At 36.4% G+C, this 25,038-nt stretch overlaps 4 protein-coding genes across 4 annotated transcripts; 1 reads left to right on the top strand and 3 right to left on the bottom strand.

The window, feature by feature from the left end:
• Nucleotides 1-1,726: 1,726 nt before the first annotated feature.
• On the bottom strand, nucleotides 1,727-16,872 carry Cbr-cua-1 (the record flags this gene model as incomplete). The annotated part of the gene is made up of 20 exons (XM_045244580.1): nucleotides 1,727-2,100; nucleotides 3,136-3,430; nucleotides 4,389-4,648; nucleotides 4,692-4,841; nucleotides 5,004-5,214; nucleotides 5,429-5,611; nucleotides 6,154-6,339; nucleotides 6,671-6,921; nucleotides 7,982-8,090; nucleotides 8,141-8,281; nucleotides 9,556-9,789; nucleotides 10,948-11,122; nucleotides 11,169-11,407; nucleotides 12,294-12,466; nucleotides 12,682-12,781; nucleotides 12,973-13,097; nucleotides 13,159-13,254; nucleotides 13,632-13,793; nucleotides 15,790-15,977; nucleotides 16,709-16,872. The coding sequence occupies 20 exons, from the start codon at nucleotides 16,870-16,872 to the stop codon at nucleotides 1,727-1,729; spliced, it is 3,816 nt and encodes a 1,271-aa protein (XP_045097231.1).
• A 2,253-nt stretch (nucleotides 16,873-19,125) lies between these two features.
• Nucleotides 19,126-24,413, bottom strand: Cbr-abcf-2 (the record flags this gene model as incomplete). Its single annotated transcript, XM_045244579.1, has 6 exons — nucleotides 19,126-19,266; nucleotides 19,691-19,894; nucleotides 20,320-20,454; nucleotides 22,079-23,209; nucleotides 23,637-23,819; nucleotides 24,339-24,413. 6 exons carry the CDS (start codon nucleotides 24,411-24,413, stop codon nucleotides 19,126-19,128), a joined length of 1,869 nt encoding a protein of 622 aa, XP_045097230.1.
• On the top strand, nucleotides 20,632-22,039 carry Cbr-tag-164 (the record flags this gene model as incomplete). Its single annotated transcript, XM_002642757.1, has 3 exons — nucleotides 20,632-20,847; nucleotides 21,128-21,537; nucleotides 21,862-22,039. Coding segments are annotated over 3 exons (804 nt in total), but the record flags the coding sequence as incomplete, so codon positions are not given.
• A 156-nt stretch (nucleotides 24,414-24,569) lies between the features above and the next one.
• CBG21200 lies at nucleotides 24,570-24,797 on the bottom strand (the record flags this gene model as incomplete). The annotated part of the gene is made up of 1 exon (XM_002642758.1): nucleotides 24,570-24,797. One exon carries the CDS (start codon nucleotides 24,795-24,797, stop codon nucleotides 24,570-24,572), a length of 228 nt encoding a protein of 75 aa, XP_002642804.1.
• Nucleotides 24,798-25,038: the final 241 nt, after the last annotated feature.

The following is a 25,038-nucleotide window of genomic DNA, read 5'->3' as shown; positions in this document are numbered from 1 at the left end:
AAAAATTAGAAAAAAACATTTTCGAGGTGAAATTTTACTTTGAAGTCCGGAAAAGTCGATTTTTCGTCGATTTTTTGTCGATTTTTCTGTCGATTTTAAATCGACAAAAATCGACAACGAAAAGTTCGATTTTCATCGACAAATAGCCTTTTCGAATTTTTGAATGTCGACTGTGTCGATTTTCAAAGTCGACAAAAATCATCGATTTTCGAGTCGACTCGGCACTCTAGTCAACGTTCACTGAAAACTCTGAAAATTTAGCCAGTTCTGAAATACAGAAAAAATCGAAACTTTATTAATTATTTTTTTTTGCTGACATACAAAAAGTTAAAAAATTTAAAAAACTAAAAATGGAAAAAAAATATAACCGCGTATTTGAAAAAAGTGATGTTTTTTTTGGTGAAGGTACGGTGATGATGAGAGAAAAGGAGGGAGAGAAATGTGTGAAATGACAACAACAACAAGAAAAAAAAGGAGAAAATTCGAATCCGGCATGAAAAAATATACAAAAAAATGATTGGAGCGAACTTGCCAAAAAATGGAAAATTCGAGAAAAAAAGAAATAAACCTGAGAAAAAGGCAGGAAAATTGGGAAACTCAAAAAATCGGAAAAATCAACAAATTAGAATTATAGAAAAATCGAAAACTCAATTTTTTTGAAATTTTAGGAAAATTCAAAAAGAAATCCGAAAATTTTTTAAAAAAAATTGAATTTTGAAGAAATTTCGGCAGAAAACGAAAAATCGCAAATTTTCAGAAAATCCGAATTTCATAGAATTTTCAGAAAAAACAAATTTAAAAAAACGAAATTTCAGAAAAATCTCCAAAAACTTGAACATAAAAATCCAGAAACTTAAAATTTCAGAAAAATTCGGATATTTCAAAATTCAAAAAACTGGAAATTCGAAAAATTTCGGAAAATCCAAAATTGAAAATTCGAAAAAATTTCAGAAAATTCTCCAAAATTAATTGGGAGTGGGAAAAGTTCAGTAGAGGGAACTTGCCAAAAAAATGGAGAATTCGAGACAAAGGGAAAGGAAACCTGAGAAAAAGACAGGAAAATTGGGAAACTCAAAAATCGAAACATTTGAATTTTATGGAATTTTCAGAAAAAATTCCAAAAATCGGAATTTTCAGTTTTTGAGAAATTTCTGAAAAATCCCCAAAATTCGAACATAAAAAATCAAAAAACTTAAAATTTCCGAAAAATTCGAAAACGCAAAAATTGAAACTTCCAAAAATTCAAATTTTCAGAAAATTCGAAAAAATTTGAAAACTCGAAAGATGGAGAAAAGTCAAAAATTCGAAATCCAAAATTACAGAAAAATTTGAAACAAAAAGTAAAATGCTAGAGAAATTTCAGAAAAATTAAAAGTTGAAAAAAAAATACAGAAAAAAAAGAAAAATCTAAAATTCAAATTTTATAGAATTTTCAGAAAAAAACGTCGAAAATCTGAAAAAAATCAAAATTCCAAATTTTTAGAAAAATCTCCGAGAAATTCAGAAATAACTTTGAATTTCAATATTAAAAAAAAATTCCAAGAACTCGAAGTTTCGAATTTTGGAAAAAAAATTCGAAAAATTAAGTTTTCAGAGATTTTTGAAAATCTTAAATTCGAATTTTCCTATTTTTCAAGATTTCCTGAAAATCGATTTCAAGAGATTCAAAAAAAGAAGAGGGGTGTAGGAAAATGTACAAAAATCCTAAAAAAAAATCCTAAAAATCCTAAACAATCAAATCCTCAAAATCGGACCCCGGATCCGAGAGCAATCGTTGATGCTTCTTGCTGGAACTGCTCACAATACTGGTCGTCGATCCAAGCAACGAGCCCACTTTTGAACTCCACACGGACAATTTGGACGACGCGTTGCCTCGGAAGACTCCAGAATCGTCTAATCCACGGTGCACTTGAACTTGGAAACTTCCAGATTCCAGGAATTTCTGGTGTCGTTTGAATGATGGGGTGTACAAATTGGCTAGCGTTGGTTTTCGGAAATTTTTAAGTAGGAGAGACGAGGAGACGACAGACACACTAGACAGAGCCATTGCGGCTGCGGCCATCCACGGTTGGAGCATGAAACCGAACGGGCGGAATACACCTGAAACATTTTTTTTTCAAGTTTGACAATTTCCGAATTTTAACAAATCCATCATTTGCCACTGTAGGTTACTGTAGGTTATTTTAGTTTTAAAATTTTAACAATCCAATATTTTTTGGATTACTGTAGATTGCTGTCGATTTGAAAATTCGGGATTTTCAAAATTTCCAAAAATCGACTTTTTCCATTTTGGACTACTGTAGTTTTGGATTTTTGAAATTTCCAAAAATCAATGTTTTTAGATTACTGTAGATTGGAAATTTAATAAGATCAATTTTCTCCACTTTGGATTACTGTAGTTTCGAAAGTTTTGAATTTTCAAAAGTCGATCACTTCCACTGGGATTACTGTAGATTATTGTAGTTTCCAATTTTTAAATTTTCGGAAATGCATTATTTTAAGATTACTGTAGGTTTGAAATTTTGATTTTTTTTAATTTTGGATTTTCCGATTTTTGAAAATTTTAAAAGTTTCCACTTTGCAATACTGTAGGATACTGTAGATTCGTATTTTTCAAGTTTCGAAAAACCAATTTTTAAAAAAATTTTGAATTACTGAAATTTTGAAATTAGGGATTTTTAAAATTTTGAAAAATCTATGATTTTCACATTTTGGGTTACTGTAGATTTGGATTTTGAAATTTCGAGAAGTCGAAAATTTTCACATTTCGGATTACTGTACTTTTTAAATTTCGCATTTCGGGAAAATCAATAATTGTCCTCTTTGGACTACTGTAGATTACTATAAATTTGAAAATTGGGATTTCATAAATCAAAATTTTTCCACTTTGGATTACTGTAGATTTGGATTATCTAAAGTTCAAAAATTTGTTAAAGTAAATTACTGTAGTGTTGGAAATTCGGGTTTTTAAAATCAAAAATCGATTTTTCGGAATTCCCCATAAATTTGGGAAAATGCGCTCTATTGAGCAAAACTTTTCGAAATTTTCAAAAAATTCATTTTTTCGAATTTTTCTGAAAAAAAAACGATTTTTGGAATTTTTTTTCACAATTGCGCTCCACCGAACTACAGTACCTGCAGCAATGGGAATCCCGATAGCGTTATAGATAATAGCGAACAGGAAGTTGAGTCGAATCCGTCTCGTGGTCATTTTCGATAGCTTAATCGCTCCAACGACATCAACCAAGTCATTGCGGACCAGAACGATGCCAGCCGATTCGATTGCCACGTCACTTCCAGCCGCAATCGCAATCCCAACATCTGCTTCAGCTAAAGCTGGCGAATCATTTACTCCGTCTCCAACCATTGCCACTTTACTACCGTACCCTTTTAGCTGCTTGATTTTTTGCTGTTTTTGATTTGGAAGAACCTGGAAACGTCAATAAAATACATTTTCGCTAGTTTTTGAGCTTGAAAATGCTTAGGTCAAACGGAATTTCGACCGTAACTCAGCTAGTTTTCATCTGATCACTGTGAAACCTGGATTTTCGAATTTGGCGTGTTTCAAGCTTTCAAATGAGTATAATCATGACCCACTTTCGCTCGGAAAATATTTTCGAGCTACGCGCTCATATCTCAAAAATGAAGTTTAGCTCATAACTCGGCGAGTTTTAGCTCAATTAGTATGAAATTCAGCTTTTCAAATCTAGCACATTTTAAGTTTTCAAATGAGTATAATAATGACCTATCTCGGTTGAAAAAATTTTACAAGCTAAGCGATCGCTGGTAAAAATTTTGTTTAGCTCATGACTCGGCGAGTTGAGTTTTGAATTTGGCGCGTTTCAAGCTTTCAAATGAGTGTAATCATGACCTCGTTTTGTCTCAAAACATTTTTGACCTACGCGATCGCTAGTAAAAATTTTGTTTAGCTCATAACTCGGCGAGTTTTAGCTCGATTTGTATGAAATCTATATTTCTGAAATTGTCGCGTTTCGAGCTTTCAAATAAGTACTATCATGACCTATTTTCGAAAAATTATTTTTTGAGCGTGGTCCCGTAGCTCAAAAACATTTTCGCTAAGAATAGTTGATGATTATACTCATTTGAAAGCTCGTAACGGGAAAGTTTGAAAATCAAAGTTTCATGAGAATTGGTCCAAAATTCACCGAGTTATAGGCGAAAAAACATTTTTTACAAGCGATCCCAGAGCTCAAAAACTTTTTCATGACAAAATAGGTCATGATTATACTCATTTGAAAGCTCAAAACACACCGAATTCATCCATCCATATTTCAAGCAAATTGGATCAAAATTGACAGAGTTCCGATTGAAACAATAGTTTTGAGATATGAGCGCGTAGCTTTCAGCCTGTAACATTGCTCATAGACAAGCTCCATCATCCCAAATAGGCTCATTTTGTAGCTCTTGAGTTCTTCTATCATATCCACTGTATTTGGTTCAGAAATATTGCTCCTTACCTCCGCATAAACCTCATCAATTCCCACTTGTTTGGCAGTGGATTCTGCGGTTTTCGAGTTATCTCCAGTTAGCAGAACCACTCCCAAACCCATCTCACGTAGCGTATAAATTGCCAGAGAAGCCTCTTTTTTCACTTGGTCCGCAATTGAAATCACAGCGACTACTTCCGCTGTAATAAGTTGAGTTAATTGGGGGTAATTAGGGATAATTACCATTAATTGCACAAATCACCGAGATGTGTCCTTTTCGTTGCTCATCGGAAAGTGTCATTTTGACAGTATCCGTGACTGGAATCCCATGTCTCTCCATCATTCGTTCCGTTCCAATTACGATGGCGGCGGTGTCGGGATTCGGTTGGGTTACTGTAATTAGGGTCAATTATCTCGGTTACTGTAGGAGATACTCAAAAGTGGCCAACTGATAAAATGTTCAACATATTATCAGTAACATTTTATCAGTTAAAAACATTTCGTTATCTCTTACAGTAACCCAGATAAACTGGTTCAAAGATAAAAGTGCCTTACCATCCTTGCTAGAAACCTGCAGTAATGTGACTTCTGTTCCTGGAATCGTCATCGTCTGTCCATCCAGAAGACGTGGGAATTCAGAAGACGTCGTTCCAGATAAAGCTAGCGATGCGAATGATTGACGAATCGAATCGATTCGACATGTTACTCCATGGCCGGCCGAGACGTGGAATCGAGAAGTGTTCGGCCAGGTGGGCTCGTTGAGGAGCTGGAAAATTCAGAAATCTACAGTAATCTACAGTAATCCAAAACTTGAAAAAATCGAATGAATTTTCAGAAATCCAACTTTTCAAAAAATTAATTTTTCGAAATTTGGAAAATTGCTAATAGTAAACTACAGTAATCCAAAAACCTAAGGTTCCAAAACAACAGTAATCCAAATCGGAAAAAAATCGAAACCTACAGTAACCTATCTACAGTACCTGTTTGGCAAACGCCGCAATCGCATTTCCAATCGGGTGCTCGGATAACGCTTCAGTGGCTCCTGATAAGAATGTTATCAGTTTCAGTGATAGCGACTGAGGATTCACAAATGAGGCAATTTGTATTACACGTGGACGTCCCTCGGTGATGGTGCCCGTCTTGTCGAATACGATAGTGGTGACCTGCAAAAAAAAGAGAAAGTGATAAGGATTTTAACTGTATATCAGTCAGTTTTCATTCAATTTTTATGAAACCTAGATTTTTAAATTTGGCGCGTTTTCAGCTTTAAAATGACTATAATCATGACCTATTTTCATCGAAATGACTTTTTGAGCTTTGAGCTACGTAGCTTCCTTCAGGATCAATATTTTCAGAGCTACTACTATGGGTACGATAGCAAAACTTAAGAGTTTGGGATACTGTAGCTTGTCTGTGGCCAAAGTTACAAACCAAAAACCATCTGAGCTTGACTATGACTGTGTATCTCAGTCGGTTTTTAGCTTGTAACTTTGCTCATAGACAAGATACAGTACTCCAAACAAGATAATTTTGTAGCTTTTGAGTTTTTCTATCATGTTTAATTTAGCTAGTTCAAGAACATAGCATCTGAAGGAAGTTATGATCCCATCTGTTTTAGAGCCGCCATGAGCCCGTTCAAGGCCCGCTTAGTGTCCGTCTGTGTGCCCAGATGTTCCGATGTCCACGTTTCCAGATCCGTACAAACCTTATGAACACTCTCCAATGGTTCTCCACCCTTGATAAGAATCCCATTCGCCGCTCCAACTCCTGTCCCCACCATAACCGCAGTGGGCGTGGCCAATCCCAAACTGCAAGGACAAGCGATCGCTAGAACTGTGATGGCCGCTTCAAACGCGATTTTCAGAGCTTCCTCGAATCGCAAACCGGGTGGCTGGAAAAAAGGAAATTAGGGAGTTTTTGGGATCTTCAAAAATTGAAAACGGACCAAAATTGGACCTAAAACCGGCCAAAAACTGTCCTGGACCATAACATTTTTCAGGATCAATAATTTTTGACTAACTGATATAGCCAAGATAGAAGAAATCAAGTTCTACAAAATGAAACTACTTAGGATACTGTACATAGCCTATGAGCAAAGTTACAAGCCTAAACCGCAGGAGCTAAGCTATGTCCGCGTAGCTCGCGCTGTTTTTGAGCTGCAACTTTGCTCATAAACAAGCTACAGTATCCCAACTAAGCTCATTTTATAGCTCTATACTTACCAAATGTTGATTTCTCTCCAAATTATACTCAATCGCAATCCAGACGCCAAGTGTGAGCAATGATAATCCAATGACACACGGGACAAAATATCCAGCTATCCTATCAGCCAACTGTTGAATCGGCGCTCGATTCGTTTGCGCTTCTTCCACTAGTCGGACGATTTGGGATAGCGTCGAATCATTTCCAACATGTGTTGCCTTCACAATCAGGACGCCTTTTTGGTTTACGGATCCTCCAATTACAGTACTACCTGTAACTCAGTTATTCTTGATTCAATTTTCATGAAAACTAGATTTCTGAATTTGTCACTTTTTGCGCTTTAAAATGAGCATAATCATGACCTAATTCTATGAGAAACTTTTTTGAGCTACGCGCTCGCAAAAGTTCTTAAGCTCCTAACTCGGTTAGTTTTAGCCCAATTCGTGTGTGACTTTGATTTTTGAATTCAGCGTGTTCCAAGCTTTTAAATGAGTATAATCATGACCTAGCTCCTCGTAAAATGATTTTCGAGCTACGCTCTCATATCTCGAAAGTTTTTCTTTTTATGCTAGCTCGGTTAGCTTCAGCCCAATTTTTGTGGGACTTCGATTTCTGAGTTCGGTGTGTTTCAAGCTTTCGAATGAGTATAATCATGACCCCCTTGTCTCGATAAAACTTTTCGAGCTACGCGCTCATATCTCTCAAATGCTCTTTCGCTCATAACTCAGTTATTGTTCCCCTGATTATCGTGAAACTTTGATTTTCAAATTTGGCGCGTTCCGAACTTTCAAATGAGTATAATTGTGACTTACTTCTTCAAAAAACGTTTTTTGATCTACGCGCTCATATCTCAAAAATACTGTTTCGCTTATAACTCAGCTAGTTTTCAACCAATTTTTGTGAAACCTCGATTTTGAAATTTAGCACTTTCTAAGCTTTCAAATGAGTATAATCATGACCGAGTTTTATAAAACAATTTTTTGAGCTACGCGATCGCAGATAAAATATGTTATTTAGCTCATAACTCGGTTCGTTTTAGCTCAATTTTTATGAAACCGTGATTTTCAAATTCAGCTCGTTCTGAGCTTTAAAACAGGTCTAATCATGACCTACTTCTCCAAAAAATGAATTTTCGAGCTACGCGCTCAAATCTCACAAATATTGTTTCGCTCATAACTCGGTTCGTTTTGGCCCAATTTTTGTCACGCCTAGATTTTCAGAATTGTCTCGTTTTAGGCTTTCGAATAAGTATAATCTTGACCTATTTCGCTCAAAATAATTTTTCGAGATATTTTCGAGCTACGCACTCATATCTAGAAAACACTGCTTACCTGGTTTCTTAACCACCGGCATTGATTCTCCAGTGATGAAGCTCTCATCAGCCGAACTTTTTCCATCGATCACCACTCCGTCAACAGGTACTTTGGCGCCAGGAACTACCTGGAAAGTGGTTTTTTATTCATTTTTAAGCTACAAACAACAAATCCTACCTTGATCAGATCATCCCTCTGCACCAATTCGATATTAATACCTTTTTCCGAAGTCAATCGTCCTTCTGAATCCATCGTGACCAGGGTGGCTTCCTTAGCTTGGAGCGACATTAGCTTTGATAGCGCTTCGGAGGTTTTTCCCTGAAAAAAATTGATTTCGTAGCTTTAGAGCCAGATCCTAACGCGTAGCTGGATCGTATTTCGCTCATAACTTTGCTAGTTTTTATCTAATTCTTGTGGAACCTAGATTTCCAAACTTGGCGCGTTTTGCGCTTTTAAATGAGTATAAACATGACCTAGTTTTGAAATAACCATTTTTTGAGCTACGAAGTCATATCTCGAAAATGATCTTTCGCTCATAACTCAGTTACTGCTCGCCAGATTTCTGGTTAACCTAGATTTTCAAATTTGTCGTGTCCTGCGCTTTCAAATGAGTTTGATCATGACCTAGTTTTGTTTAAAACAATTTTTGAGCTACGCGCTCATAGCTCAAAAATGATCTTTCGCTCATAACTCAGTCAGTTTTAGCCCGATTTCAGTGAAACTTTGATTTTTGAGTTTCCCCTGTTTCAAGCTTCCAAATGAATATAATCATGACCTATTTCTATGAGAATGTTTTTTTTGAGCTCTGCGATCGCAAGGGAAAAATCTTGTTCTGACCATATCTCGTTAGGTTTCTATCTGATTTCTGTAAATCCTAGATTTTTGAGCTTGACACGTTCTAAGCTTCAAAATGAGTATAAACATGTCATACTTTATTTGAAAAAAATTTTCGAGCTATGCGATCGCAGGTAAGAAAACTGTTTGGATCTTAAATCAGCTAGTTTTAGTCGGGCTTTTGTGAAAGCTTGATTTTTGAATTCAGCAACTTTCAAGCTTTTAAATGAGCATGATCATGACATATTATTCTCAAAAACGGTTTTCGATCTACGCGATCGCTGGCAAAAATATTGTTTTGCCCATAACTCGGTCAGTTCTAGCCCGATTTTCGTGAAACTTCGATATTTGAATCTGGCGTGTTTCCAGCTTTCAAATGAGTATAATCTTGGCATATCTTCATAAAAATTATTGTCCGAGCTATGAACTCATATCTCGAAAATGTTGTTTAGCTCATAACTCTGTCAATTTTAATCAAATTTCAATGAAACTTTGATATTTGAACTTGGCGCGTTTTGAGCTTTCGAATGAGTATAATCATGACCTAGTTTTGTTAAAAACAATTTTCGAGCTGCGCGCTCATATCTCAGAAATGCTATTTCGCTCATAACTCGGCTAGTTTTTATCTGGTTTCAACAAAACTGCGATTTTTAAATTTGGCGCGTTCCCAGCTTTCAAATGAGTATAATCATGACCTATTTCTAGCGAAAAAGTTTTTCGAGTTTTTTTCTAGCTACACGGCTACAACTACCTCTTACCTTTGCCTTATGCTCCAACATTCTTCCCAACGCGATGAAAACAATCAACATGGGCGGTACATCGAAAAAAGTCATCGGCGAACTCGGCCATTTGAATACAATCGCCAGAAAAAGGACAACAATCGAATAGGTGTAGGCGATGGTCGTGGCCAAGACAATGAGCACATCCATATTCGCATTTCCGTGTTTTATCGCTTTCCAGGAGGCCGAGTAGAAGTAGCGACCACCGAAAATCTGAAAAAAGCGGGAAATGTGGGGGGTGAAATAGATGAAATAGGCCTTTTTTGGAGAGAATTATCATTAGAGCGCGTTTGCATCTTTTTTGCAGTTTTTTGCGCTGAAAATGCGCTCTAAAAATGGGTTTTTGTGAAAATTATCATTGGAGCGCGTTTGCTCTAAAAAATTCCATTTTCTTCATTTTTTGGCGCTGAAAACGGGTCCTAGGGCTAAAATCAGTCGTTTATAGCAAACTTATTATTAAAATTAGCGCTAGAGCGTATTTGAAGCCCCAAATTATGAGTTTTCGTGAAAATTATCATTGGAGCGCGTTTGAATAATTGGAAATTCAATTTTTTGCAATTAGATCATAGAATAAGTTTAAAAGCGCATTTTCAATATTAAAAAGCGAAAAATCAGGAAAAAAAACTCGAAATTTGTAACTTTTTTTGCAAGTGAGCTCTAATGATAATTCTCGCATTTTTAGCTCACAAGTTGATTTTAAGCGTCGAATTTGAGCGGAAAACCCGCAAAATCACTATTGAAGCGCATTTAAAACCTTAGAAATTGCAGAAAATTCGAAATAAAAGACATTTGAAGCAAATGCGCTCTAATGATAAAACGAACAAAAAAGGTCATTTTGGCTCAAAAAGTCATTTTAAGCGTCGGTTTTAAGCGGAAAATTGCAATTAAAGCGCAATTTGACTCCTGAAAATGCGAAGAAATTTCAAAAAATCAGAAGTTTTAGCAAATGCGCTCTAATGATAATATGAGCTAAAATGGTCATTTTTGGCTCAAAATGGGTAAATTTTAAGCTGAAAAACCGCAGAATCATTATTAGAGCGCATTTGAAACTTCAAAAATGCAGAAAATCCGAAATAAAAGAAATTTGAAGCAAATGCGCTCTAATGCTAAAATCGTCATTTCTAGCTTAAAATGGGTCGTTTCTAGGTCGTTTTCAAGCGGGAAAAGGCTAATTTCCCAGAAGAGCGCAATTCCACCATTAAAAATGCAGAAAATCCCAAAAAATTGAAATTTAACGCAAGTGCGCTCTAATGATAAAATGGGCTAAAATGTGTCGTTTTTGAGCGTTTTTTTTGAAACTTTCGAGCTGTTCGGATTACTGTAGTCTAGTCACACATTTTTTTTATAGTTGGATTGCAAAATCTACCGTACCTGCACGGGCGTACATAGAATGAGCAATAAAAAGTTATCCAACGAGAGAGCTGGGGTAAAGATGGGTGTCTGTTTCTCGGGATGCATGGGAGTGTGTAGGATCCAATGGAAAATGATCATAATAATCATGACAGGTACCCCGCAAACCAATGAGATCAAGAATGTGTTTCGCCATCTGCAAATTGATTGATTGATTTATCGATTTTTTGGGAAATTCAAACTTTTCAACATCTTCCGAATGGTCCAACCGTTTCATTTGATTGTCTCGTGTGGCTAAATCCGCTGTGAATCCTAGCGATTCGATTACATTGATAATATCTCTTGGTCCAATGATTTGGGGTGAGAACTCGACTAGAGCCATCGAGGTGGCAATCGATACATTACAAGAATCGATTCCGGTTTTGGAGAGGACATGAGATTCGATTCGTGTCGCGTCGGATTCTGTGGACAGGTTGCCGATCTGAAAATGGATTAGCAATAGAGCGAGGTTGCGTGTTTCAGCAGTTTTACTGTAGAATAATCCTCAGAGCCCATTTTCAGACCTATTTCAGTGAGAAAATTAGCATTAGAGCGCACCTACAGACCTCAAATTCAAATTCTTTCAAAAAATTAGCGCTAGAGCGCATTTGAAGCCTTGATTTTCGCGTTTTGGCGAAAATTAGCAAGGAAATTAGAAGGAGCGCATTTGTGAACCTTTATTACCGATTTGAATGTTCGAAGAAAAGCTATTGACTATGGAATTTTCGTTAGAGCGCATTTGAAACACCTAAATTCAATTTTTTTAAAACGAAAATTAGCATTGGAGCGCACTTGCTTCGAAAGTCTGAAATTTCAAAATTTTCATGCTGAAAATGTGCTCTAACGTCACAAAATAGTTTTTTGATGATAAATTTGCATTCGAGCGCATTTGAAGCCCCTCTAAATTTGCGTTTCGGTGAAAATTAGCATTGGAGCGCACTTGCATCAATTTCGATTTTTTAAAAAATGTCTTTCATGTCTAAAATACGTCCCAATGGATTAATTCGCTATTAGAGCGCAATTTCAACCTTCAAAAAAGCAAAAAATCCATAAAACTTGAACTTTTTGCAAATGCGCTCTAATGATAAAATAGGCTAAAACGACATATTTTGGCTGAAAATCGGTCATTTCTAGGCGACAAAACCGTATTCGCTATTAGAGGGCAATTTCAATCTTCAAGAATGCAAAAAATTCCAAAAAATTGAAATTTTCAGCAATTGCGCTCTAATGACAAAATGATCTAAAAATGGTTATTTTCGGCCTAAAATAGCCCAAAATGACTCATTTTGAAGCCTGAAAAATCGTGATTCTTATTAGAGCGCACTTACAATCAACTGAATTTTATTATAATTCGAATTGGAGCCCATCGAGTCGAGCAGTGTCGCTTTATATCCCAACTCTTCTGTCATATGCTCTCCAATGGCATCCGCCGACGTCAATCGATTATCGTAGATCACTTCGGCTTTTGCGGCAATCAAGGCAACAACAATTGAGTGGACACCTGAGGGAAAATATCGATTTTTGAAAATTTCAGAGAAAAAAATGTTTTTGTCTGAAATTTTTTTTTTGACTGAAAAAAAAAATTTTATCTAGTATTCAAAATTCTCCAAAAATCAAGAAAATCGAAAAAAAATTTCAGGCAAAAAAAATTTTTTTGGCTGAAAATTTTTTTTTGGCTGAAAATTTGTTTTGGCTGAAAATCTGAAATTTCCGTACCTTCCACTTTTGCCACATTCCTTTCGATATACTGTACACAGGAGGCACAAGTCATGCCCTCGACACCAAATGTGCACTTTTCCAGGTGCTCCGAGGTGTTCTGCAAGAAACTTTTTTTTTTGAATTTTTCAAATTTTTTTTGGCGGGTAAAATTGAAATTTTCAGCCGAACATACCAATTTTTCAGTCTTAAAATCGTTTTTTTGGCTTTTAAACACCCATTTTCACACCAAAAACATCGAAAAACCAGCTTTTAAGCCAATTTATTATTGGAGCGCACTTGCTGACCCACCGCTTTTGAATATTTGACTCCGTTGAGTTGTAGCTCCACTCTTCCACCATCTAATTCAGGTTTTGGAGGTTTTTTCGGCGATTTGACTCTGGGAATTTCATTTTTGGCGCCAATTTCTGGGATTTCTGAAAATCAAAAATTCAAAAAAATGCAAATGCGCTTCATTGATGATTTCCCAAAAACTACCTGAATCCGTGATCAATTTGCACTCAAAACCCATGTCGTCAATTGCCTCGGCTACTGTATCTCCTATCCACGTTTCCGGGTCGTAATCGATGGTTCCTGAAGAAAGTGCGCTCTATTGATAATTTGCTTTAAAAATCGCATTGGAGCACACTTGCAATAAACTTCTTGACGGGAAACGCTTGAAAATGAGCTCTAAAACCTATTTTCAGTTTGAAAAATCGAAAAAAAAAGATTTTTGAAATTTTTGGTGCAAGTGCGCTCCGATGCTAATCTCTCTAAAACATAGCTAAAGCTCAAATTTAGAGGCCTGAAATACTTTCTAACCTTAATCTCATGAAATTTAACGCTAAACCGCATTTCAAACTCAAAAACTGAGCATTTTAGCAAGTGTGCTCCACTGCTAATTTTTCTTTAAAACGCTTAAAAACGTTCAAAAAACATCGTTTTTCCGCGATTTTTTTTCTCAAACTCACCCTGCATCTGTTCCAAACTAACAACGATTTTTTGAATTCCCGCCTTCGGACCTACAGTATCCTGAATATTGTTGACACATGCATGACACGTCATTCCGTCGATGGAGACGACCGCTCGACGGAATTTCCGGTTTTCCGGCATTTTTGTAGCGTCTGGTGCGTCTGAAAATGTGAAATTTACAAAAAACGAGGAAAAATTGTTTTTCGAGCAAGCGCGCTCCAATGAGAATTAGTCTAAAAATGGTCTGAAATGGCTTGAAAATCAAATTTTTGAAGAATTTTTTTTGAAAAAAATCTCTAACAAGCTCCGCCCACTTTCAATTAGAAAATAGCAAAAAAATGTTTTGAGAAAAAGCGCTCTAATGATAATTTGTCTAAAAATGGCTCGAAATTCAACTTTCGAGAAGAAATTTTTTGGAAAAAGTGGGCGGAGCCTATAATAGTCTTTTTTCTCAAGAAAATACGAGAAATTCGCAAAAAAATCGAAAAAAAAATTTTTTTTGAGAAAGTGCGGTCCACTGATAAAACGTCTGAAAATGGTCTAAAAATCGTATTTTTTCGACCAAAAATTCTGATAAAAGTGGGCGGAGCCTAAAATAACCTTTTCTGGAGGAAAATAAGCAAAAATCGAAAAAAAAATTTTTTTGAGAAAGTGCGCTCCAATGATAAAACGCTTAAAAATGGTCTAAAAAGACTTAAAATTCAATTTTTTTTTCAAAAAAAAAACCAGAAAATCCTGGAAAAGGTGGGCAAAGCCTAAAAAACCCTTCAAAAATCAATTTTTCAGAATTTTCAGCAAACGCGCTCCAATGCTAAAAACTCTCAAAAACCTCAAAAAAACCTCAAAAAACGTGCATTTTTCGTACAAAAATGCATACTTTGTGCGTTTCTTCGAAGAAAAATGTCTTATCATCAAAAAATTTGGAAGTTTTTTGTCTTCTCTCCATCCATTATTACTATTCCTTATCAGTGATATCAAAACCCCCAAATAAATTTTTTTTTTTCGAGACGAGAAAAAAAATTTTTTGGTCAGACGGAATTCATAAACAGCATAAAAAACTAACAAAAAAAAATTAGATTTTTCGCATAGAGCGAGTTTGCAGCCATTTTAGAGTAGATTATCAGTGGAGCGCATTTGCATAAAACCCCCATTTTCGGGGTTTTTTCGTGCTAGAAATGCGCTCTAGGGCTAAAAAAACTGTCCAAAAATCAGTTTTAAAGGCCTAGATTATCAGTAGAGCGCATTTGCAAGGTAAAACTAGCATTAGAGCGCGTTTGCTCAAAATTGATCGTTTTGGGGCGTTTTTTATCGGATTTTCGGCTAAGAACGCGTATATCACTGTTTGGAAGAAAATTTTCAAAAAAACATTTTTTGTTTTGAAAACTTTTTTTTTTAAGTTAAAAATCAATAAAAACACTGATAGTAGTGAAAAACCTTATCAAATTAACCAAAAAAACTAGTATATAATCCATTTTTGTCTTGTTTTTAGTACACTTTTTTGAAAAAAATTCAAAAAATAAACAAAAAAAAGAAAGAGAAATAGAGAAAACGACCAAAAATTGACTGTTTATATAGGTGAGAGAAAAATAAACAAACAAATATTTTTCGAAAAATTTTTTTTTTTGAATTTTCGGAATTTTTTAATTTTCGAATTTTCGGACTTTTGAAATTTTGAATTTTTTCGATTTTTTGAATTTTCGGAATTTTCGAAAAGTTGAATTTCAAAATTTCTGAATTTTCAAACTTTCGAATTTTTTGAAATTTTGAATTTTTCTGAATTTTTGAAATTCTGAATTTTAGAATTTTAGGATTTTATATTTTGAAAAATTTTGAATTTTATAATTTTTGAAATTTCGAACTTCTGAATTTTCGAAATTATTAAATTTTTTGAAATTTCGATTTTTCGAATTTTTTGAATTTTCGAATTTTTGAAATATTATAATTTTTGGAATTTTTGAAATTTCGGAATTTTCGAACTTTCGGATTTTCGAAATTTTGAAATTGTGAATTTTTGAATGTTTGAAATTTCGAATTTTTGAAATTTTTGAAATTTCTGAATTTTCGAAAAAAAATTTTTTTTTCGAATTTTTTTTTCCAAAAAATTCAAATTTTCAGCTAATTTTCAGCCAAATTTTGCCCATTTTTTTCATACTGTACCTCTTAAAATTTTACACTCAAAACCCATATCATCAATCGCCTCAGCCACTGCTTCTGGCGTCCAAATCGTCGAGTCATAGACGATTTGTCCATTTTCCTCTTTCAAGTTTACTTGGATTTTTCGAATTCCCGCCTTTCCACCAATCACATCTTGAATATTGTTCACACATGAGTGACATGTCATTCCTCTGAAAAAATTGATTTTTGAAAAAAAAAATTTTTTTCAGAATTTTATGTTTTTTGGCTCAAATTTTGTCGAAAAAGGGCAATTCAGAGCTAATTAACGCCTAAAAACAGTTCAGAAACTCCTCAAAACGCTTCTAAACCCCTTTTAAACCCCTTAAAACACAAAAATTCACATTTTTCAAAAATTTGCTCGGATGGTCTAGTGGGATTTTGGACATGCAAACTTTCGAAATTCAACACCAGGGTTCGATTCCACTCGGTGGCAAACTTTTTTGCATTTGTTTCGAGCAAGAATTCGGGGGTTTTAGAAGGTTCTAGACCCATTTTAAGCATTTTTGGATTACTGTACTTTTGCCTGCTCCGCTAAAACCACCGTATCTCGAGCTACAGTAATCCTAGAGAGATGCAAACTACACCAATCAAATCGCCTTGTTCAGAGCTTTCAAATGAGTATACACTCATGACTAGTTTTGAAAATGTTTTTGGATTACTGTAGTTTGATCCCCCAAAAATCAAATCTACCGTATCTCGAGATACAGTAATCCTAGAAACACCAAAGTTGTATCATTCGACTCAGCTTGTTAGCAGCTTTCAAATGAGTAAACTCATGCCTATATTCCAAAACTTTCTTGGATTACTGTAGCTTGACCTTCTCATTTCCGATTTTTCAAATTTTCAATTTTTTTTCAAATTCCCGCCGGATTTTTTTCAAAAAATTTCTCTAAAAACTCACTTAATTTCCACCATCACTGTCTTCTCAACTCCAGCTGCTGGACCCGAAAAGTCCACCAGCAAATTTTCAGATTTTGAATTTGGCGCCAAATTCAAATTTCCAGATGAATTTTTTGGAGTGGATGGAAGTGGTGATCCATCCAAAAGACTGACATTTTCAGACATTTTTTTTTGGGTGATTTTTCGAATGAGAATCACATAGAAAAATCGATTTTTTAAAAAAGTTTTTCCAGTCGTCAAGTAGTCGATTTCTCTGAAAAAATAGAAGGAAAAATGGCGAAGAATACAGATTTTTATTCAAAAAATTTAAGACAAAAAAAAGCACAATTAGAGAGAAAAAAATTTGTTTTTTTCCAAAAAAATCTCGAATTTTCAGCGAAAAAATTTGCTTTTTTTTTCTTAAAATTTTCAGCATTTTTCAGGTATTTTTTCATCTGAAAATTTCCAAAAAATTCATTTTCAGCGATTTTCAGCCAAAAAAATCAATAATTCGAAACTTTTGGAAATTTTGAAATATCAAAAAATCTAGGAAAATCAATTTTCAGTCGAAAAAATGCTAAAAAAACAGTAAAAAAGAAAAAAAAAGTCAAAGAAATTCAGAAAATCGAAATTTTTTAAATTTTCAGCAAAAAATCGTTTCTTCTCTGAAATTTTCCTATATTTATATTAAAAATTCCTTTTTTTTTTTAAATTAAATTTTCCAAAAAATCCATTTTTTAGTGATTTTCAGCCGAAAAATTCGAAAACTCTGGAAGCTCTGAATCTATAAAATATCAGAAAATCTAGAAAAATCAATTTCCAATCAAAAAATGCTTAAAAATCACTAAAAATAGCTTTAAAAAGGGGGGAAAATCAAGCGGCAGACTGGTGGCCGCGGTGGCCTAGGATTGTCGGATCCTAGGCCACCCGCCTACCCGATGACTGGATGACGTCATTCTGGACGTCATCTGATGCTTTTTCTGAGGGAAAAATGAAGAAAAAGGAGAGGAAATTTTGAAATTGAAGTATTTCGTAATACTAATTTTCGTCAGATTTTGAAAAATTCTAAAAATAGAAAAACTTTGAAAATGACACTTTTCGAATTCAAAAAGACTTTTGCAAAAACTGAACTTTTTTCCAGAAATTTGCTTTAAAAATGCGTTTTCAAGTGTTTTTTGTTTTGACCTAAAAATAAACAAAGCATTTTTGGGATTAAAAATTCCAGTTTTTTTTTTGAATTCAAACTCAAAATTTTTGGTTTTTTTCGCTTCAAAATTTGCCATAAAAACTTCGTATAAGGTTTTTTTTTTCCAAAAATTTTCTTATCAATACCCCAAATTTTCCAAAATCAAAAAGCGATTATATATCAGAAAACAAACAAAAAAAGTGTCAATTTTGACACTTTTTCCTTGTTTTAATGATGCAAAATTTGTTATTTTTAGGCTAAACATAGCCACTTTCAGCTAAAATTTCTTTTAAATTGCTCAGTTCTAGGCTCAAAAATTACTTTTTTTTTTTTGGAATTTTCGAGCTAAAAATTTGGGTTCTTGAACCCAAAACTGAGCAACCTAGCTGAGAATTTTGATTTAAAAAATCGCATTTTTTCGAAAAATTGGCCAAAATTGATTGGATTTCAGCGTTTTTTGGCTATTTTTTGGATGTAAATAGCCATTTTCAGTCGAAATTTCATCGAAATTGCTCAAGAAATTGGGTTTTTTTCTAGCTTAAAAATTCCTTATTCTCGGCTCCAAAAATGGCTAATTTCCGGCTTTTTTGGCTCCTTTTCCAGCTCAAATTTCGGTCCAATATTCTGAAAAATCATAAAATCAATAGAAAAAAGAAACCTACATATTACTACACAGGTCTCGAGAACATGGTATGTAACCTACTTTGTCTCTTTTTCTCAAAAGAAACGTAATTTTTCAGTGTAAAGTGACTGGGGGCGAGAGAGAAGAAACCAGTATTGGTCATATATGGCCTAAAGCGGACGATACAGACCTGAAATTTTGTGAAAAAAACAAGAGTTTTACAAGAAAAAGAAGCATTTTTCAAGTAAAAAAGTCGGAAAAAAATCACATTAACACACTGAAAAATGAGAGTGAAAAGTGACGACAACAAATTGGGGAGGAAATGGGAGGGGGGAAACAACAAGGATTATGGGAGAAACCGGACAAAAATATAGCCGATAATAATCAAAATCACCAAAGAAATTGAAATATCCTAAACTGAAAAGAATAGAAAAAGAGCCAAAAAAATTCTGACAATTTCTAATATAGAAATTGGCAATTTTTCATCAAAAAACGGGGGAAAATTGGGAGATTTTTGAATCAAGTAAAGTGGAAAAAAGGGGGAAATATAATAGGAATTTCAAAACGAGTTTAACAGTGGGGAGAGGAATTTTTCAACAAAAAGGAGAAGAAACAGAAACAAAAAAGGGAATTAGCGCTCCTTGACGAGTCCCTTCTCGCGAGACTTGACATCCTTGTCGATTTGTTTTCTCAGGTGTTCCTTGAATGAGAAGATGTCACCGTCCCATTTCAGAATTCCCTGGTTATCACACACCCACACTTCTTCGGCCACCTGGAAGTGAATTTTTCAGGTTAAATTACATGATTCTTGGCTTAAAAAGCGTGAAAAATGACCCAGAAATCATGAATATTTACCTAAAGGCTATGAAAATCAACTTTTAAGTTAGAGCCAATTTTCATGATTTTCGGGTCATTCTCCATGATTTTTTGACCATTTTTTCCATGATTTTTGGTAATTTTTCATGATTTTAGAGCCGATTTCTCGTAATTTTCAGAGCCAATTATCATAGTTTTTGGGTTCATTTTGAAGATTTTAAATTGTAGAACTTTGAAAATTAACTCTGAAATTATGAAAATTGGCCCTAAAATATTATGATTATCGGGGTTTGGGTGATTTTCCACGATTTAGAGCCAAATTTCCATGATTTCTGAGCCATTTTTTCACGAATTCTAGATCCAGGACCCCTTTTCCATACCTGCGAAACAAGTCGGAAATCGTGAGAAACAAGGATCATTCCTCCCGGGAAGCAGTTGATAGCCTCGGCCAGCGCGTCGATGGATTCCATATCCAAGTGATTCGTCGGTTCGTCAAGAAGCAGAAGATGTGGTTGTTGCCAAGCCAGCCAGGCGAACGAGACACGACAACGTTGACCGTCGGATAGTTGTTTCATTGGGCACACCTGGAAATTAGAAGGTTTGGAAGTCAAAATGGCGACATTGAGGCTTAAATTTGGAGCTGAAAATCCAATTTTTAGACTAGAAACCTCAAATTTTTTAGAAAAATAAATGCGATTTTTTGATAATTTAGAGTAAAAAATGGTGAGAATCTTGGTGTTTTTAAGCTGGAAATGACGAATTTGAAGCTAAAAGTACTAGAATCTCGGCTAGAAATCTCGCTGATTTGAGGTTAGGAATCTCGAATTTCAGGCTAGAAATCTCATAATTTTGGGCTAAAAATCACTAATGTGGGGTTGAAAATGGCGCATTTCAGGCCAGAAATCTCATATTTTTGAGCCTAGAAATCTCAAATTTCTGGCTGGAATTCTCCTATTTTCGAGCTCAAAAACCTTAATTTTGGTGCAAAAATCTCAATTTTTCTTTCTACAATTACCTGTTCTCTTCCAGTGATTCCATATCGTCCAACAATCTTTCTCATCTCCTCCTTCTCCTTGACATCTGGGAACTCCTTCATCATGAATTCTAATGCAGATAGGTCGAGTGGAAGCTCCTCGTGGAGATGCTGCAAGAAACGTGAGATTTTTTGAAGAAAAAGACTCAGATTTTAGTCAAATTTTCAATTATTTCCATCTGTTTTTCTATAAAAGGAAAGCTTCCTGCTCAGAGAGGGGATGAGGTACAGTAGCTTTTGGGGAATTTGGGGCTTAAACTGAGCAATCTATCTTCCAGCGAATCAAAAGAAACCGATAACAAAGTGAGCCCACCTCCTAAAGAGGATCCAAAAGACGAGAAAAAGGATGAAGAGCAAATGAAGACTGCAAAATCAGCCAGTCTCCGCAAAGGAAGTGCCAAACGCTCGAAAAAGTCATCTGGGAGCAGTAAGAGCAGCAAGAAGACCCGTTCACGGCTCTCGATTCGTCGTACCTTGCGGGATGATCCGGAGAAGGAGATGAAGGTAGTTTTGTGGGGTGAAATGAGCACAAAAAGAACTTAGAGGCTCAAAAGGGCTCAAAATGAGCTTTAAAATCTGCTCGAAAGAGCTCAAAAGGGTTTGAAATAAGCTCAAAACAAGTTCAAAACGAGCTCAGAGGCTCAAAAGAGCTCGAAATGAGCCCAAAATGAGCTTAGAGGCTTAAAATTAGCGCAAAAATATGCTCAAAATGCCTTGTCAAGCCTCAAAAACAGCCTATATTTCCTCCAAATTCGTAAATATCCAGCCTTCCAAACTATTCCAGGCCACTCTCCTAACCTTCCAAGCTGTCAAAGGCAAGCCTGAACAAGCCCGTGTGCAGCTCCTCCTCTGCAACATCTCCGACCGTGACATCTTCGTCAAACTCCGTTGTAGCGCCGCTTCCAACGTCAACGCCCTCCCCGCCGGCTCCGGACACATCGCCCCAAAATCGCAAATGCGTATTCTGCTCACTTGGAAGATGCCAGAGGGATTCACTCAATGGAAGGACCTGCGTATGCCGAAACTGCTGCTAACCACGTATTTCTTGCAATCCGGAGAGAAATCCGTGGATGAGGCACCGACCAACACTCGTCTCATGGCTCGTGTCAGCACTTCGAAGCAGTGTGATCCGGATACTCCACCGATTGAGCAACTGCTTCTAGACGCTGTTGGCAAGGATACTGGGGTTACTCCGTGAGTGAGAAATCCTATTTTGTGCAGTTTTGGGGGGTCAAAAATCGCATTTAAGAGCTCCAAAATCATTATTTGAGCAGAAAAACCCCTATTTGGCCAGTTTTGGGGTCAAAAATCGCCCGAAAATTGCCACTTTGACTAGTTTTAAAGTCAAGAATCGCTTTTGAGCAGAAAAATCCTGCTTTGGCCTATTTTAAGTCAAAAATAGCCTATGAAAACTCAAAAATTCTATTTTTCCAGTTCAAAAACCCATTTTGGGGTCAAAAATTGCCTGAAAACGTTCCCATGACACCTAGAAAACCCCAAAAAATCTCATATTTCCAGAGCCCCTACAACCAGCCCCAACACTGCTGTGCCTACAACTACAACTCCTACAGAGCCCACGCCAGCGTTTAAAACCGTGAAAAAAGACGAGCAAAAAGAGGAGGAGGAAGTGGACAACTTGAGATGGATCATTATTGTGCTTATCATGATTATTGTCCTCCTTTTGCTTCAGAAATAGACTAAACCTGGAATAAATGATTGTTTGCCTATAATTTACCTGATGATATCTTCCAATTTTACAATGCGAATGTCTTCTGATCAAACCATCAGTCGGCATCACATCCGAACACAACAACTTCAAAAGTGTCGACTTTCCGGCTCCATTCGGTCCTACCAACGCGATTCTGGTATCCAAATCGATACCGAAATCGATATCTTTGTAGATCCATGGAGTATTCTCGTTATAACGGAAGGAGACGTGCTGAACCATAATGACAGGTGGTGGAATCTCTCCAGCGTCGAAGAAGTAGAACTGTTTGACTGTTTCTGTGACAGCCTTCTCTGTGAGCCCTCCAGCGATCATCTTAGCCATAGTCTTCTCCTTGGACTGAGCCTGACGAGCCAATTTGGCGGATCCGTGACCAAATCTCGCAACATAATCCTTCATATGCTGCAGTTGAGATTGTTCCCAGTTGTAGCGTTTCTGTTGGTTTTCCAGCAATTCCAGACGAGTCTTCACGAATTGATCGTAGTTTCCTCCGTAGTAGACCAGTTGTTTTTGGAATAAATGAATGATGTTGGTGCAGACACCGTTCATGAAATCCTGAGAGTGAGAGACTACCAACAACGTTCTCTTGTATTGGGACAGCTCCTCTTCCAGCCAGACACAAGCCTCTAAATCCAAGTGATTGGTTGGCTCATCGAGCAGAAGGACCGAGGGTTTCAGGTAGAGAGCGCGAGCCAGAGCGATACGCATTCTCCATCCTCCCGAGAAATCCTTGCACTTTTTCATTTGCATAGTTTTGGTGAATCCGAGTCCGTGCAGAATTTCAGCAGCCTTCTTTTCAGCCAACTCTGCGTCCATTTCATCCAACCTCTCGTACACATCCATCAGCTTCTCCTGACTCTCCTCGTCTGGCTGTCCGGCGAGTTGCTCAGCCAGGTGTTCCAGCTCTTTACGCACCGAATCAACATCAACGACGGCTTGAAGAGCGGTCATTTCGGAAGCTGGCATTTCTCTGGAGACTAGATACATGTCTACAGACTCGGGGATTGGCATTTCCTTATTGTAGATCGCTTGCAAGACGGTGGATTTTCCAGAGCCGTTGAGTCCGATGAGACCGTAGCGGCGACCACGATTCAGCTCGAGTTTCGTGTCAACGACGATTTCACGTCCATGGAAGGTGATCTGGAATAGGGAAATTGTGATTTTTGGAATTGGAAAAATGAAAATTGTCTCAAAAAACTTAATTTTTGCTCAATTTTCCATCACTATCGGTAATCTGGAATAGGAAGAATAGTGATTTTCAGAGGTTTTTTCAGCGAAATTTTAGCTGGAAAATTGTGAAAAATGCTATTTTTATGTAGCTTTGACTTCTAAAAATTTGTTTTTAGGCGAAAATTTTCAGATTTTTAAGAGTTTTTAGCTAATTTTCCGCTATATTTATAAACATTAGACCTAAAAATTCGGTTTTTGAGCTCGAAAATGAGTTTTTCACACGAAAATTCAGCTAAAAACGGTGAAAATACTCCCTAAAGCGAGAATTTCGGATAAAAAACAGCAAGAAATCGCATTTTTCGCATAAATCAAGCCAAAATCGGCCAATTTCCCTTACCGTCAAGCTCTCCACTCGATGATCCAAACCCTTTGGATCGGAAGTCAGCGCTCCGGCGACAGATCTGGCGGCGGCGTTCTCCAATTCGATTTTGGCAAGCGTGGCGGCTGCCTGATCGAGCTCCTCATCGAGAGCAGTGAGACTGACGACAGACGCGTTCTCTGAGATCGATGGGGTCACTTCCTGCAATTATTTTTGATAATTTTAGAGTCAATTTTTGGAATTTTTGGGTATTTTAAAGGTGGGGGAAATGAGAAAAATAATGTTGTCGAAATCCCGTTTAAATATGCTCCTCAAGGAGTTGAACTTGTCGAGACAAGTATTGAAGGTGCGGCGCCGCTACCGACTGAGCTACGCGTGCAAAGAGAAAGCCGCTGCCCGATTGCATACATAAAGGCGAAGGCGACAGCTGTACGCAGAGTGACATTAAGCGTTGCACACCGTCACGGTAGAATGCATACTCTGGCCCCAAAAATCCCCCGTAAAATCTCCTGTCCCCCCACCTTTAAACTCTAAATTTCAGAATCTGTGGGTTTTCGAAGCTCAACATCTCAATTTTTTGAAAGATTTTAACTCAAAAATGCAGTATTTTTAAAGTTTTTTTAAGCTCAAAATCTGAAATTTTGCAATTTTTAGAAAGATTTTAACTCAGAATTTCGGAATTTTTAGGTTTTTCAAACTCAAAAATTTCAAATTTCTCACCTTCTTCTTTCCCTTTCCTCCTTTCGCGGCGGCCTTCTTGGCTGCTTCGCGCGCTTTCTTCGCATCAGACGGCATTTTTGGTCCAGCAGTGATGCGGATGGGGTACCCTAAAATTTTGGTTTATTTAATTTTAACTGTCACAATTACAAGAATAAGGTAAAAAGAACGAGAAAAAGCGGAAAAAAAGCAAAATCTAGAGAAAAGAGGCTTAAAAATTGGATGAAAATTGGTTTATTTCAAGGAAGCGAAGGCCTTTGGCATGGCGCAATGGTCCAAATGGTGGACGTAGTCGGCCATCTCCTGATGGCACGTCTCTTCGGTCTCGGAGCGAGAGTTGACACGATCGTTGCACTCGTCGAGGATCGCCTTGAATTCGGTGACGTGTTCGGCACAACGCTCGCGGAATTGGGTGAGCTGGTCGACGTTCTCCTCGAGTGGCTCTTGCTTGTGGCTCGACATGGCTAGGGGAAGATACCTGGAAAAAATAGAATTTTTCATTGCAATTGGGAAGAAATCAGGGTTTCCAGAGCGAAAAAATCCATTTTTAGGTGAAAATTCGGTGAAAAATGGCCAGAGAAATGACCAGAAAATAGGAAAAAATGAGAAAAAGGGATATTTTTTCCAAAAAAATCGAGACAAAAAATCAAAATTTTCTGGATAATATGAAGAAAAAGAGCATTTTTAAGCGAAAAATACATCT

The sequence above is a fragment of the Caenorhabditis briggsae genome (assembly GCF_000004555.2).
Source record: "Caenorhabditis briggsae complete genome, chrIII, whole genome shotgun sequence".
In the NCBI taxonomy this organism is placed as follows: Eukaryota; Metazoa; Nematoda; class Chromadorea; order Rhabditida; family Rhabditidae; genus Caenorhabditis; species Caenorhabditis briggsae.
This window is presented reverse-complemented; position numbering and strand designations above follow the sequence as displayed.